Below are 15770 nucleotides of genomic sequence, written 5' to 3' on the forward strand. Positions count from 1 at the left end.
AGTGGTTTTTGTCTTCTCCAAAACATCGTCTCCTGTGGTGTAGCTCTGGCGCTCCAGTGGTGTTCTGTACATCCTCTGACATTATTCTTTGCTTGTGAGATGACTCCTGTCTGCTTTTGTTTCATGGGTCTCATTAGATGGTGAACTGATAGAGAGGTTGCACTTTCCCCTGTTTATGGTCAACGGTAGAAAACAAGATGGGATTATTGGTTTCCTTGTCAGCAAATTAAATTTCATCATGGAGTGAGATAAGAAGAAGATGTTAACCTTTGAATCTTGAACTTTGACCTTTGATGTTGACCTTTGAACCTCTGGCAGATAAGGTCGATGTCATATACCTGCTTCAAACTGAAAAGTATGACACTGTTTTTCAGCAGATAGCAGTTTTTTTTGTCATTTCTTTTGTTAAATTGCATCTTCCTGGTGTTATTGGAGGTGTTGCTGTAGCTGGGGGATAACATGCCCATTATACCCTTGGACAGTTTCTCTTAATCACCTGAAAATGTGAGGTACCATAAAACGACATTTGAAATGTTGTATATTGTTCTTATTTGATGCTATGAGTTCCAAGTGGAGGGCTTTGTAAAAGTTCAGACTTTCTCAGATTCTCAAAAAATTCTAGGTTAATGTTGGCACAGCAATCCACTAGTGTTGATACTTCATAAGATTTTCAAAACTTGTAATGAACTGTGCAGTATCTATCCTTATAGGAACATACTAGTGATATTACATGTTTAGTGTAATATTTCTAAAGTATAGACATTCAACATTTCTGCTAATCTTTTAGCAAGCAGTTGTGTTTTAGAACTCTGATATCATTTTTCTTCCCTTTTATCCAGTCATTGGACTGGATTGACATTCATTCCACTATGATATGAAAATCAACTTTCAGAGACTTCAGGCTTTCTTCGTACCTTAATCTATCACTATAATAAAGTTGTCCACATTAATATTCCTAAAAGCAGTAGCACTGTTGTGTTTTCAGGACTTGAAATTGGGCATAGCAAAATGGTGTCTTTGACAGAAAATAATCCCTGGGGAAGAGCTTGCTTCACACAGCCAATTATCAGTTGTGTGGTTTATGAATAGTGACAACTTTGTTAGCCACAGAAGCAGAGCCTTATAAGGTGGGAGTTTGAAGCAAAAATTGAAATTTGAAAATTGCGAGATTTTGACTATATATTATGAAATCTTTAGTACCCCCACATGGTTTGCTGTAATGTAAAATGTGGGGGAAATTTTAGTAAATGGGCCAAACTTTTTAAAAATAGCATTGCTAATGACAAAAGCTTAAGAGTGTGTGTTAGGCAGGGGGTATAAGCCATCTTTGCTATGCACTTGCACAGTGTCCTGTTGGCCTGCTGAGGGCTGGTTTCACAATGGGCTGTAGCTAAACATAGACAGCATGAATGTTACTGCAACCATTATGATCTCACTCACACATACACACACACACACACACACACACAAGCCATATCGGTGGTCATGATGAATGACCATGTAATAACAGACCAAGTGGCCGCAGCTGATTTGTCCAGCTTTAGAATGGGCAAAGCTGGGTGTTATCATACATCATGGGTGTTATTGCAGTTACTATACTTACGCAAGGCCAGTGTATTAGAATCAATCAGAACCGCATAATTTGCTGTGAAAGAAAAGCGGCAGCTAAAAGCCTCAAGTGTGATTGTAAACATCAACAACTGAAGGGGATCAGCACATACTGTGGAATGTGGTATGAAGACAAGACTCAAATTCAATGAAAAGAGATCATGCAAGACTGACAACAGACAGGCAATTATATGTAAGGCTATACATTAAGCATCAGTGCAATCCAGTTTCCTTGGAGCTGGGATTCTGGTATGATATTAATGTGATTTTATCTCAGTAGTTCCAGCACAATATGATATTCAGTTTTTTTCCCTTCATTTCAAAAACAAAATGGCAAGTAATTCCCATTGGGCAATAAAATGCCAAAATCAGATACACAATGTAAGACAATATGAACCAATTGCTGCATGGAATTTAAGGATTTCTGACTTTCCCTCACTCTTTCAGTGACCTTGTTTTTCATTTTCAATAACATTATTTGCGAGAACATGGTAATGAGGCCTCACATTCAAACCATTGGCATGTTGATAAAAATAGCACCATCCTGGGTGTCAACATGTCACTACAATATAGTACCTTGGCCAGCTAGTGGTAGGTTACAGTTGACTTCAATCATTTTTCTATGTAGTGGCTTTAGCCTCCATGTTCTCACTGTCTCACTCTCACACACTCAGTCATACACAGACAGACACACAACAACAGCCTCAAGGTGTCTGCTGACAGCCAGCTGCTGCGTTTAGGGTTACAGCCTATCTACATGTCATGCATGCTGTCACATATGCACACACACACACACACATGTACTAACACAGCTTGCAGCAGCCAGCTCTGTATCAAAAGAGGCCAGGCCACAGTGTTAGTCAGTACTGAGATTACATAGCACACAGAGGCGCACGTGCATACCGTGAAACTTGTAGCACACTTACACTGTACCACATACACTAACATCCTGTCTGTGCCTACCGCTCTCTCTCCCATACATGCACACACACAGACATACATGTCCTGAGGGGTTGCCTAAGCAGCAATCTGAATATAAAGTGATGGACAATAATGACCACTCTGCTTGAATATAATCAGTCCAGGTTAGTATAACAGCCCCGTGTTGTTGACTCTGTTGTTTACATCTTTACACAGATGTGCACAAAAAACACTACTCTTAATTTGCCCGATTCAGATCAGTGCCTCCTTAGCTAACCTGCTTGTTGGCTTTAACTGACTCCAAGCCAATTGCGATGCCTTTTTGTGGTTAAATCAGCCAATAAAGTAAGGATTATTAGGAGAAAATCTGTTCTTTTTTGCCAAACATTTATTTCAGCCCAATTTCTGTTTTACAGTTTAGTAGCTAATGGGATTAAATACTAATGGTCAGTGTTTTTATGTACAATATTAGTTTATTTATGACAATCTAAGGTCTTCAATTAGGTGTGGTTTCAATCAGTTGTTTTTATTCTTAAAGTAGATGTTCTTGTGTATCTGATTGTCTGTTGTCCTTGTTTGCAGCTTTGATTTGTCTCTCTTGTAAAACAGATTTTAATCTCATTAGCTGAGTCACCAGTAAACATTGGAATTAATTACAAGCAAATAATTTAATGCCACAAAAGGTTGAGAAAATTATGGTGCATTTCCATAATATCTGCCTCCGATGTGTCTTGAAGGATGACATTCTACAATGTCATCATTGTCTGACTGTTGCTATGGGCAACCAGTTTGTTTGCTAGCTGCATGGCTGGGCCAAGTTTTGAAAATATGGCTTTTTGCATTTGTACTTGCACATTTTTATAAATTGTTGCATGTGCTGCTTTTTCCCATCTACAATCAGCATTCCATTCTTTGCTTATATGAGACAAAGGAATGTGTTGGTTTCTTCATCTGTGCATGTTGATGCTGCCGCCATCCAGGCAGCTCTGTGTGTCCCTTAAAAAATGTTAAATAAATAAAATGGATTTCACTGGGCGCTCCAGTGAATCAATGTCATATTCCTGGTAGAAGCAGGCTGAATGTATTCGACTAATAATCAATTCTGGGTTTTTGAGGTGACACAGAAAATGAAGCCTTATAAAGAGGGCTTGTTCTTAATTGACCTCCTGGGGTAAAACATAGCTTGAAAGATAATAGTAGCTGATGAAAGTCGATCAGTAAAGTCACATCTCAGGCATAACACTGTCACACGGCTGACGAGTGACCCAGCCAGCTATGTGCTCTGGTCAGTCTGCCACAGGAGCTGGCAGCCTGTGTTATGATATCCCTGCCTTTCATGCTGGATCAGATGAATCAAACCTAGAACTAACCATTCCAGGATCTGAGGCCGATGTCAGACTAGCAAATCTGTGGGAAACTGAAGTGGATGGCAGGCTTGGCAGCACACAAAATTCAAAGATGAAAAAACTCCTTTTTTTCCCATAAAAATATTATTATTATTATCTAATAAAACAATCAGGGAAGAGTTGAGTGAATGCAGCTGATATTCCGTTCACTTTATGATGCACTGCTTGCACTAAGGACGAGTCTCTGCTGCATTCTCTAGTTCATTTTACAGAAAATAGGCAGTTCAAAAAGCTGTATTTAGAAATGCTGCATTTCTGTCAGACCCATTCACACTATCATTTGGAAAACACCAAAAATGCCAGTCTGTGCTGTTTAACTCCACTGGCAGAAGAATATTGCCAGAAAAGATCCATGATAATACATTGACAGTTGAGCCCAGAAATGTTGAATTTCCTCTTGCACCTTTTGGTTGGCTTTGTCTCTACACAAGCCACCACCAGCCAAACACTTCTGGCTGTAGGCTAGCTGCTAAGTTTGTCTGCTCTCCTAGCTTTGGCAGGTAACCAGCAATCACATGGAAGTCCTGTTCGATTCAGAATCTATTTGGCTGGGTAAATAGTGGAAGTGACTAGTGGCAGCCAGTTGGGTTATTGCTTGTCTCTAAATGGCCGGTCCAACTTTTTTTGTCGCAGCACAACCACCACAAAGTCAGCTTCAGAGTGTGTTTTCCAGCTGTGTGAGGTTTCCCTGATGCTGTACACAACAGAGGATCTAATTTCCCCGAAATTATCTTGATGTTACCACTGTGTTCTTAAGACCTTGTATTTCTCTTTGCAGGCCATGGTAAGAACCACAAGGACGCGGCATCAGTACGCGCCACACATCCAATCCCTGCTGCCTGTGGAATCTACTACTTTGAGGTCAAGATTGTCAGCAAAGGGCGAGATGGGTAAGCAGATACTAGACTATTAGTTTTAATACTTGTGCAGAGGTTAACTTTAACTCTTCTTCTAGCCTGGTTGGACCAGTATGTCAGAATGTGGCCCATTACAAAGAAATGTGCACTGTCCCTAAACAGAATAAAAACTGTATTTTGATTCTGTTTAATCATTACAATAACTGTGTTTCACACTAATTGGAGATTTTAGAATCTCTATTATGTGCAGCTTCACATCCTGGCCCACTGGGCAGTGTACTATATTGACTAAATATGATAACAGAAAAATAGATCAGTAGTTGTTTTATTATTACCCTCCAAGCAGGGCGGGAACAGGGTCCAAAATCACAAGAACAAAGTTGAATTGTTTTCCCCACTGACATGCTAATGATTTAGGGGGTACTTGCAAACAAAATGTGCACACTTACTGTTGTGCTGCCAAGAGCTGGTGTAACTGGAACAGTCGCTGACGATGCCGCTGGCCCAACTTGACTTCTGACTTGGGTTTTTATTAGCACTAGGATGTCCTTATTGTTAGATTTTCTCAAACCTACTGGATGATAGTAAAGGAGAAACCTACCTTTGGATACTCTCACACTGTTATATTTCATCAGTTTGTGATGTCTACTGCCATCCAGAAGACATTTCATGATGTAGTGTGCTCATGTGCTTAATGCACTGATTATTTTAGCCACTACCAAGTGCCAATACTTGTTTTTCTGTCTTGATCAATAACTGGTTATTGCTCATAATTTATGTCAGTTACTTGAGCCTTTATAGTAAGTTCATACAGTAAGTTTGAGATACTGTATCTGACACTAAGACACAAGAGAATATTTGAACAGAGACTGATAGGAAGCACCCATTTTGCGTATTAAACGCCCACCCGAATAACCGCCGGGGCGATTATTCGCATCATAATGAGGTAACCCAAAATAAGGCTACTCACCTTATTTTTGCAGAAGTAAACAGTTAGCCGCACAATAAGTGTGTGGCACTTCCGTTTTCTGTCAAAATAAGAGCGCTAGCTAACGTTAAAAAAAGGGTGCACCGTAATCTTAAATTGCCCGACTGTAAATATGTTGGACAGTAACTGTCATCACAATAATGGCCTGGTGCAGGTCTGTGCAAAAATAAATAAAGGCCTGCAGCGAATAGCTGCCTGGTTCTTTTAAACGCCTGGGGTCCAAGTTGATTTTGCATATTAAACACCCGGGCGATTAATTGGTGAAATACGGTAACTAAATTCTACTGCAGTGATGGAAAGGCAACATTTCCCATTTTCCAGCACTGGCACAAGCTGTGTGTAAGTTCTTGTCACACCCTTGTACCAGTGAGGAAAGTTAACATCTCTCTAACCTAAAGGAACAATTTTGGTTTACATTTTAGTTACACTGCGTGAAAGTAAAGAGATGTTCTTTTTCTATATCACTGTGGTGGCTTGTCATCTTGTCCAATAGTAATCTCAGTGTCTTGGCTCCCAAATCGTTGCCAAACAAAACAGTGACATGTATAAAAAGAAAGAATCTATAACTCATAACCTCGATTAGAGTGCCCTTGTTAGTGTTGATGCTATAGTCTGTATATGTTTGTGTAAATGTTTGTGCCTCAACAGAAGGAGGCACATCAGCAGTGGTGACTCGGTATGAACTTATGTCCCTCTTCTGCTGTTCTAATGGAGATAGGAGTGTGATCATGTTTTCAATGAGGCCCCGCTGGTGCACACTGAGAAAAGCAGGAAGCTCGTACTCAACCTTGTATGCCCTGAGTTTTCCTTTCTGTTCAACCAGGTTTTTCATTACGTAGAATGTACTATTCTATTGTGTTGGGGCATCTTGTTGAAGCCTTTCTGGCGTCATGCCCAGCTCTTTCTGTGTATTGTGAGCTGAGAGGTAGCCAGCTGAGAGTGTCCGACTACTTTTCTTCAATAGCCACATAGTCAGAGATGCTTCGTTGGCTTAGCGCATGCTCATTCACAACTAACTGCTGAGCATGAGCTGCACAGTTTAGGCTATTAACACCACATTCCTCCATTGCCCGGCCATGCCCTGTGTGCTCCCCAAAAACAGTGTTCACTCTCTATTTACCGAAGTTCCACTGGGCAAACATATAGCCAAATACATCTGCTATAACAAGGGAATTCTTGTTTAGTATCGTTTAGTTAGTATAGTTTTCCAATACTCCCAGAGTAGTAGGACTTGTGGTGGTCATAGTACTATCCAGTAGCTTATACATGGCTATCAAACCATGTAAAGCTGGATAAGAAACATCAGAGAAATGCCAAAGCATATAGAGGAGCTAAACAACCATCACTGACTGTTCAAAGACAGAAAAAAGAGTGCAGTACAGGCTTTTGGCCATTGGGGGCAGTGCTGAGCACTTGCTAAACAGAGTATAATATATATATATATATATATATATATATATATATATATGGTGGTCAGTGAGGTTAAAATGATCTGATCTGCTATTAAATGATCACCACATTTGATTCCAAATATTTACCAGTAACTGGTATTACTGGTGTTACTGTTACTTTCATTGTTACCTTATTTATAGAGAAGACATTATAAACTGACATGAAATTCATGGTTGTAAAATTATGGCACTTTCAGAAGATGAACACCACATGCATACACAAACAGACTAACAGTGAGGCCATGTGTTGTTGATTTGTCCATAACCAGAGGAAAATATGGTCCTATATTTCATTCATTTTAGCACACAGAAATGTGTATCTCTTTAACCAGGGTCTGGTCATTTACACCAATATATAGTAAAAAAATATAGGATTTTATGGCAAAGTCCATTTGACCGCTGTTCATTTTCCTCTAGCGCTCTACACTGTCCCCTGGAGGTGACCTCAGATATTTTTGTAAGTTGAATATCTATAGATTATTTCTGGAAAATACCCTCAGGGAGGATGCACTGGGTTCAATGTGCTCAACTTGCAAAATACTCAGTCTTCCTCTAGAGAAAGTTAATAGCCATCAAGTGCTGTCACTGTTTTTGATAACCCTGACTCTTCCACTTTCCTTGTTAAATTTTTTCACACTGTCACGGCTAGGCTACTTCTGTAGTTTCCACCTTTAATATTGATTTGTGCCTGGTATTCCTGAAGCACTAGAGGAAGGCAGATCTTCAAATGACTGGCTAAATTCGTAATGTTAGAAGGATTTCACCAGACATCCTCGCATTACATCAGCTTTTCATGTCTTGCAGACTGCGACTCTTTTGTCATTTATTGACACTGTGAAAAATGTCCATAGACCTGGCATGACCTTCCTGCTTCAGCCAAAAAGATGACTGAACAACTAGTCCACAATACAAGGTTGCCGTGTGCCGCAGTCACATGCAAGTAGCAAAGGAAAAAAAGCTCTTTGCACGTTACATGCTACCAATTTTTCAAATAAAGAAAGAGATACTGGTATCAGACCGGTGCGGGCATTTTTCACCAACCTCAGCTGATACGGATACCGATATATTGTGCAACCCCTACATCTCCTTTATTTTAGATTTCTATATTTCCCAGAATGCCTTTTGACAATCACAGAGAACACATCTTGAACACATCTATTAAAGCTACTGTCACTGGAAAAACTGGTAACTCTGCCTGTTCTTCATTGTATTCTTCCAAGTGTGATAATGTAACATCAATACAAAATGATGACTCTTGAAAGAAACACGTTCTTTCATTTTTATTCTGAGGGGCTGACACCAAACTGGCATTTACTGTTGATGTTTTAGATATATGAAAAAGGTTCTGCTATTACAGTGCATTTTAACCATGCTGGAAATATCTCAAGGTGATGTCATGTCATCTATGTTTGGTCAGTTATTTGAGGCATGACAAAAATACACCACCAAGCATAAAAATAGGGTTTGAAATTCAAAATGTATGTACTTTACCAAAAGTTGTGTATAAGTGTTTGGAGGTGGATTTTTCCATTTAGTGTTGTTAGGTGAAAATTTCTTTTGCTGACAAATTGCATCACCTTTTGTGTCCAGGCATCAGTGCAGGCAACAATTTGGCAGTTACCTTCCTACTGCTTTCTGTGAAACATAAGGGAATCTCTTTTGGGGCAGTATGAATGCTCTTCCTGAATTACTGTGTCACTTTGTTGTACTATTCAGTTTGAAGCTGCGATCCCTGGAATAGTTGAGCTAACTTATGGTTCAAACTGATTGCTTCAAACTCATTTCTTCAAATTGAATTTAGCAGTTTCAAAATCTTAGAAGATGAACATTCTTGAACAGTCCTGGCACCCACTTACGGAAATGTCCTTTCTTACTTCTTAAGTTAAGATCTTACACTAAGAAGAAGTTTAAGGTAGGATGTTTCTCAATTTCATATTACAGGAGCTAATCCTGATTTCATCCTATTTTGTCTTAGGTTAGGAAATCATAAATACTCAATCCAACATTGGTTATCAACTTTGACGTCTGTTAACTAGCAGCCAACACTACTTTTCTCATCTTTTTGAGCTCAACATTACTTTCTAACCATAACCAGAAGGGCCCAATGTGGCCTGGTCAACCTTTTCAAAGCTTAATGAGCATTTTGTCATCAAATAACATCACATTATTCTATTTGCCATAAACCTTTCACTGATTAAGTTTTGACTGTTGACATTTTGGTGAACTATAAAAGCAGTAAAAGACCAACTGGATGGATTAAGTAAGTTAGCTAAAACTGCCTGGTGAAAAAGTGAAGGGTGTAGGATTTGGGGAAGTTGCAATACACTTTTCTCATCTTTGGACTGGATCTGTTATGACTGTAAATCAGGGCCTAACCCTCATTATCATGGTTATCATACCGTTAAGACTGGATTTGCAAATTAGGAAGTTTTTTTTAAAAAGGCCCCAAATTTACCCGTAAAGATTTGCCCAGCTGTTTTTGAAAGAATCTGAATCACCATTTCCCTGCACAGCTCATTAAGCCTACCATGGAAAAAACGACCCCAGAGCAAATCTTTACATTTTGTCAGGAGACAGGACAGGCAACCCAAAGATTGAGAAGTGAGTTTGTGTAGTTTGCCACCATTTCCCAAAGCAATGAGGATAAACTGTGTTGGCAAAGTGGACGAGGTCCACTTTGCTTTCCACACCATGACCTTGAGCAGGCCACGTAAATGTGCAGCAAGTGGGGGGTTTAATGTTCCATAGCAACAGATAACCTCAGTGTATTTGTGGCTTATTGATTGTTGATCCCTACCAGTGACTTTGGCAATCACTTCACCAGGTTCTGAGATTTCTGGCTTTCAAAACTCACTTTCTGCTTTGGAACAAAAACTCCCCTGCCCCCATCCCACTGCCACCCATCCAATAAGTCTCAGATTACTTAATGCCCCGTAAACTCTCAGCACTTCCCGTTGAGCGGCTCACTGTGGACAGAACAAAACTGTGGTTGTGCATGAGTAGCTACTACCGTAAATGTAAACAGAAATGGCCTCTAAGTCAGCTTGGGGACTTGACTTCCAGAGGTGCTGCGAATGAGCAGGCAGCAGCAGCATCACTTTGAGATGTATGGTTTGCTGGACCAGGACAGGGGCTTAGCAATACACTGAATTCATGTTCACATTTTGATATGAAAGAATGAAATATATGTATTACAGTTGTTGCAGTTATTGTCATTTTTAAGTTTTTTTTTTTTTTTTTTTTTTTTTTAATTTTATTTTTAACAATGCAGATAACACACCATGTCAGGAAATGTGACATGAGGAAGGTTGGTCGAATGGAAAATAGCATGATGCCATGATGGACTAGAACAGGGATTTTCAAACTTTGTCATTTTCTGGACCCCAAGTTGATTTTCATTGAGCTCCTCAGACTTGGTCGATGTGGCGTCACTGCCTTCTCCTCCTCTTCCTCGTCCTAGATGTCAGTGAGAAAAGGAGGAAACCAGTGAACAAGGGCAGCTATTTTGGCCCAGACTGGATATTTATTGCTTTGATTAGATTGATGACCTCAGGACACGCCGAGGCGAGCCGAGCTTTATGTCAGAAGCCTTTGGCTGACAATACTGATGACTCTTTCGATTCAGCAAAGAGCTTTTCTTCACTGTGCTTTCAGAAGCTTGCTCAAATGAAAATGTTACTGAAATGAACTTCTCCCCATTCAGGTCAACCACTTATCCTGGTATGACAGACTGAAGATGTCACTGCTGACCTTAACTATTGTTGCTGTTGGAGGCAGTTGGAACATCTAACCCTAAACATTTATGTTGTTAAGGCAGAGAGCCATATGTTTGAAGTTACATTTGTCTGACACTTGACCATAATCCATTGTTTTAGTGAAATCTATTTTGTGACACCTTAATTATCCAGATACCCGAAGTTGGAGGAGGTTGATGTTGATGGATGAGTATGGATGTTTACAAAGGCCACATGCTGAGCGATATTGTCTTAAAGTCCATTACAATGTTGCTTATTTCTGCTCATGTCGTTTGCAGGTACATGGGCATTGGTCTGTCCGCACAGGGAGTCAACATGAACAGACTGCCTGGTGAGTAAAAGGGGATTGACATAACCATCCATAGATGTGGGGATGGGGCTTCATGGTTGGGTTGATGCTTGAGAGAATATAAGGATGTTTGAGCCAGATTTTATGGGTGGATGAATGGATGGTAGAGTGGAAGGACAGAGTCTGGTGGGAGGAACGGGTGAAATGGCTGAAGCAAGGATTCCCAAGGTTGCTTGGCATAGGCAGAATGCATGGTGGAGAAATTGTGTCCAGTAATAACATCAGCTTGCTTGGCTGTAGCCAGAATTGCAGCCACCGACTAGCCCAAATGGTGAAAAGCTGAGAAGAAAAACATCCTGAAATGTTCTTCCTTTTGTTAAGTTTTGGCTACACACTGGACAGTCTGTATAGTTGTGGATAGGACATTTCAACCCTGAACTTATGTAATATTACCTTTTGGCCCTCGGTACCAGCCCCCTGACTACATTGGCTCACTTTGTAATCAAACCATTGTACTGACAGTGCTGTAAATGAAGATTTACAGTAGCCTTTTCATCAAAGCATAGAAACCATTCTTAGACAACAGTAGGGATTAATCAACTGAATTACTACCACTCAGTTTCTGTTGAGGTCAGTAGAAATGTGTTGGAACTGGATAAGTGGGAAATAAAGTTAATGGATGGACTTTGGAGGCAAGGAGCGAGGAAAGGCAAGAAGAGATGGACTATAATGATAAATATGCAAGTAGCTGGAGATGTGCCAAAATGTATGGGATTTGGGGATGAGGGCCACACTTTAGGAGGTGTGGCATTGCTATAGTAAGTGGTTGTGGATTGTGGCTTTGTCTGAATAGCCTGATCCAGCAGTGGTGAGAACATGTCAGGGCATGTCACTGTTCAGTCCTATGGATCAGTGACGTCAGAGGTTGACTGACAGTTGGCTTCATATTTAGTTTTACTTGGTCTGACTTGACACTGAGAAGTGTTGCTTTTTTGTGAACCCAAATCTCACTGAATCCCAAATTTGATTATCATGTCCTGATGTTAAATTTTCTTGAAACAGTATTTTTCAAAAACTGTTTTGAGCTCCTGGCCCGAAACTAACCCAAACACTTAAATGAGAAGTTCAGCCTGACCAGCTGATCTAAGGAAGGACACCGATCACCAGGGCATGTTTGTGTTTCTTTGCCCATGTATTGAAAGGGTGTCAGCACAAGGAATTTCAGAACACAAGCCTATGTTGAAAGGCTGTTTCATCAAATAGCAAAAGTCTATATTTTTCAAATTATTATGCTAAACAGCTCGTGAGTGGAAAGTGAGTTTTGGTTGGTTTATGAGTTACACATGAATTTCCTCAAATGAATCTGATGGAAACTTGGCAATGCTAATGACAGCTGAATGAAATTATGTGAAAAAGCCCAATACCTCAGGAAAAATTACTATTCCATTTAAGTCGTAAAGTTGTTTTTTTTGCATACATATAATAAAGTTTTTCTTTTTATCAGAATTCAAATAAATCCACAGCACATTACCATAATGTATATAATAAACATAAGATCAAAGCACATTCTTTGTGGTGGAATCAATTCATACTCCACTGAGAATGAAATAGAATTGTGGTGAATTACTGGTCCTAACTGCTTTATTATTAACATGCTGCTGTTGTTGCTTTTTACATGTTCTATCACCTCTGTAATGCAGGGCAAGCATATCAATCATTTCAAGTGATACCGCTCTTGTTCCAAACCCTTTGTTTGCATGTGTGAATTCAGGGGGGATTCAGATCACGGCCAGTTGAGTCCACTGCAAAACAAAGAGCACTACTATAAAGATTTTGTTAGCAGGCAAACAAGATGGTTATCTCTGCCCCAGTCTACTGAAACATAAATATTCAGTGCGTGTCGGGCTCTATCTGTAATTAATTTGCTAGCAGATGGCTGGCAGTGCAGATTGTCACTTGTGCTGTGATTTTATTATTTATTGCCCTGAGTTTACACAGGAATAAAAACGTAACAGGTTGAAGAAGTCGGTTCATAGATACAAAGGTTTAAAATGCACAAAGACAGCATCCCGCCTCCCTTATGCCCTCTCTTCCACTGTCTTCCCTCTTTTATCTGCTTTTTTCTTTATTCTCCTCTCAAATAGCCCCTCAACACACACACACACACACACACACATGTATACACACTCTCTCAGCAAACATACACACATACAATGAGATCAGTGAATGGTTCAGTGGGCTCTGATGACACAGGGCGGCCATATTGCTCCCGAGAGTTTGAGTCCGGCTGGCCCTGTGCCTGTCTCAGCCAATCAGAACTCTTCTCCAGTCTTGGCCAATCGGCTGCCAGGCCTGGCTGGGGCTGTGCGGCCTGCCCATTGGCTCTACCCAAAGGTTTGTCTAATGGGCGAGGTTTGTGGAATGCCATCGACTCATCCAGCCAGTTCAACACACTCTAGATCCTACACAGACACACACACAAATACACACTCATGCAGAGATCACTCATTCTCCTCTCTTCTTGATTCAAGCATGTCAAATGTCACACAAAGGTTGGAACAGAGTGGAACAGGGCTTGTGTAGATGGGATGGCGGCGTTTTTAAAAACCTGCTCACACATTGGTCATGAAAATATTTTTAGTTGCTAGGATTCCACTACAGATGGTCGGTAGCCTTGGTAGACAGATTATTGTTGATTGCCTTAACTCTGACTGACTCATTGTGTGCACATGTGTGTCCTGGACTGTGTGTGTGTATGTTTGTGTGTATGCTCTGCCTGATTGCGACTGAGCGTGCTTCTGTGTGTTTATCTCCATGCATGTACGTCTGCTTTGTGCACACACTTGCATCCATCTGCCCGTGTGTGTATGTACATATGTGTGTGTGTGTGTGTGTGTGTGTGTGTGTGTCTGTGTGCGCGCGCCCCTTAATAGTACAGTGTTCTCCAATGCTGACCTCTGTGTCTGATCCCGCTGTGGAGGCCTGCCCATTTCATTAGCATGTTGAAGCAGTGAGCCTGGCTTTAGAGGCAATATCCCTGTCAGCAGATTAATCTAATACCTCACTACACACACACACACTCAGACACACACCCAGACATGCACATATGCACACACTTACACACAGGAAACACACAGCACTATGCACTCAAAAAAAGACACAGTAGCGCACGACAGCATAAACATAAACACAAATGCACACATCTAGGCTTAGGCTAATACTTCATGACACACACACACACAGACACATATAAAAGCACACATCTAATATCTCCGTTCACCCACGACCTACTTTCACTAACCCCGCTTTGCTTTTTGGCAACAGCAGACAAGCTGTGATTGAGAAGAGAGTGACAGCGAGAGAGTGGCAGCAAGCTGAAGCTAAACGCCTCTGACTCTAAAGCGCGGCCAGGTTCAGCGCGGTCCATTCAGGAAGAAGAATTCCTCCAAAATTCAGTTAGTGAACATTTGGGGCGCAAGAGAGTTGTCATACCTGTCCAGATAGTGAGTGAATGCCCTGCCGTTGGCGGGCTGAATTGTTTTCTCTTCGCATTTTGAGCTGAAAAATTGAAAATCCTGTTGCAGGCCTTGAACACTTTCTGCACTGTTACATGGATATATTTTCAGCCCCTTGTTTTGTTCCACTGATATGAATGACTTCTTCCTGAACTACAAGTTTCAGCAGATGTAAAGCACAGACGGCTGACAAACAATTTGGGTTCACTGGGCCAAAACAGATGATCATTTTCCCTCCATTAGACAGATAACACTGACAAAAAAAGGGGTCGCTGGCAGAGGGTCAAGTCAGTGTAGTTTGATATTTCTCTTATTCTGTTAAATGTTTTTCTGAGTATTGGATTATAGGTTTGGGTAATATATGGAGACCTGAAACCAGGCACACAGTCTGACATTGCCACCAGCCAAGCATCAGATGCCTGTAAAATTAGTCTTTGGCAGTTAAGTCACCCTTTGCACTTTTTGACATGACAACATGATGCGTCAAAATGCTGTGTTGTAATTTGCACCTCTTGATGAACTAAGTTAATACAACACCTAACTCTAAAAGCAAACCACACAGAAAATGGGTAGGGTAGCATATTTCTCTGAATGTTTATCATCCAAAAAAACTCATCATTTAGACTGGTAAAATGTATTCTGTGCTGGTGTTTTTTTTTTATTATTACTATTCTTTTATGATAGATTATTTTTTTCTTTTACCAGCCAAAAAATCAAATTCAGATCCTGGTATTATCAGCCAAGTATTAGTGGCAGTGCATTTCTCTCGTATAAGCAGAATACTATCTTCCTGTATCAATTTACACTTTTTATAGGCACTGAGGATTGTATGCCTGCAATTTTTGATTCCTTAACAGAACAACCCTTTAAGAATTTATTTTTTAGAGAATTAAAGGGTGGCATAAAATGACATGGTTAAGCATGACGTATCAGAACCTCGTACGTTTAAAATCAGTTTTTTAAGCATCAAGAAAAACAAC

The 15770-nt window shown here is 40.3% G+C and overlaps 1 protein-coding gene across 1 annotated transcript in view; it reads left to right on the forward strand.

Annotated features, from left to right (window-relative positions):
- The window catches only part of ranbp10 (RAN binding protein 10), a 37164-nt gene that overhangs the window by 5570 nt on the left and 15824 nt on the right, over positions 1-15770 (forward strand). The window contains exons 2-3 of the mRNA XM_030053404.1: positions 4714-4825; positions 11265-11317. Of these exons, the coding sequence (XP_029909264.1) occupies positions 4714-4825; positions 11265-11317 (165 nt within the window). The remainder of the gene's footprint in view (positions 1-4713; positions 4826-11264; positions 11318-15770) is intronic.

This window comes from Myripristis murdjan, chromosome 6 (genome assembly GCF_902150065.1).
Source record: "Myripristis murdjan chromosome 6, fMyrMur1.1, whole genome shotgun sequence".
Taxonomy (NCBI): Eukaryota; Metazoa; Chordata; class Actinopteri; order Holocentriformes; family Holocentridae; genus Myripristis; species Myripristis murdjan.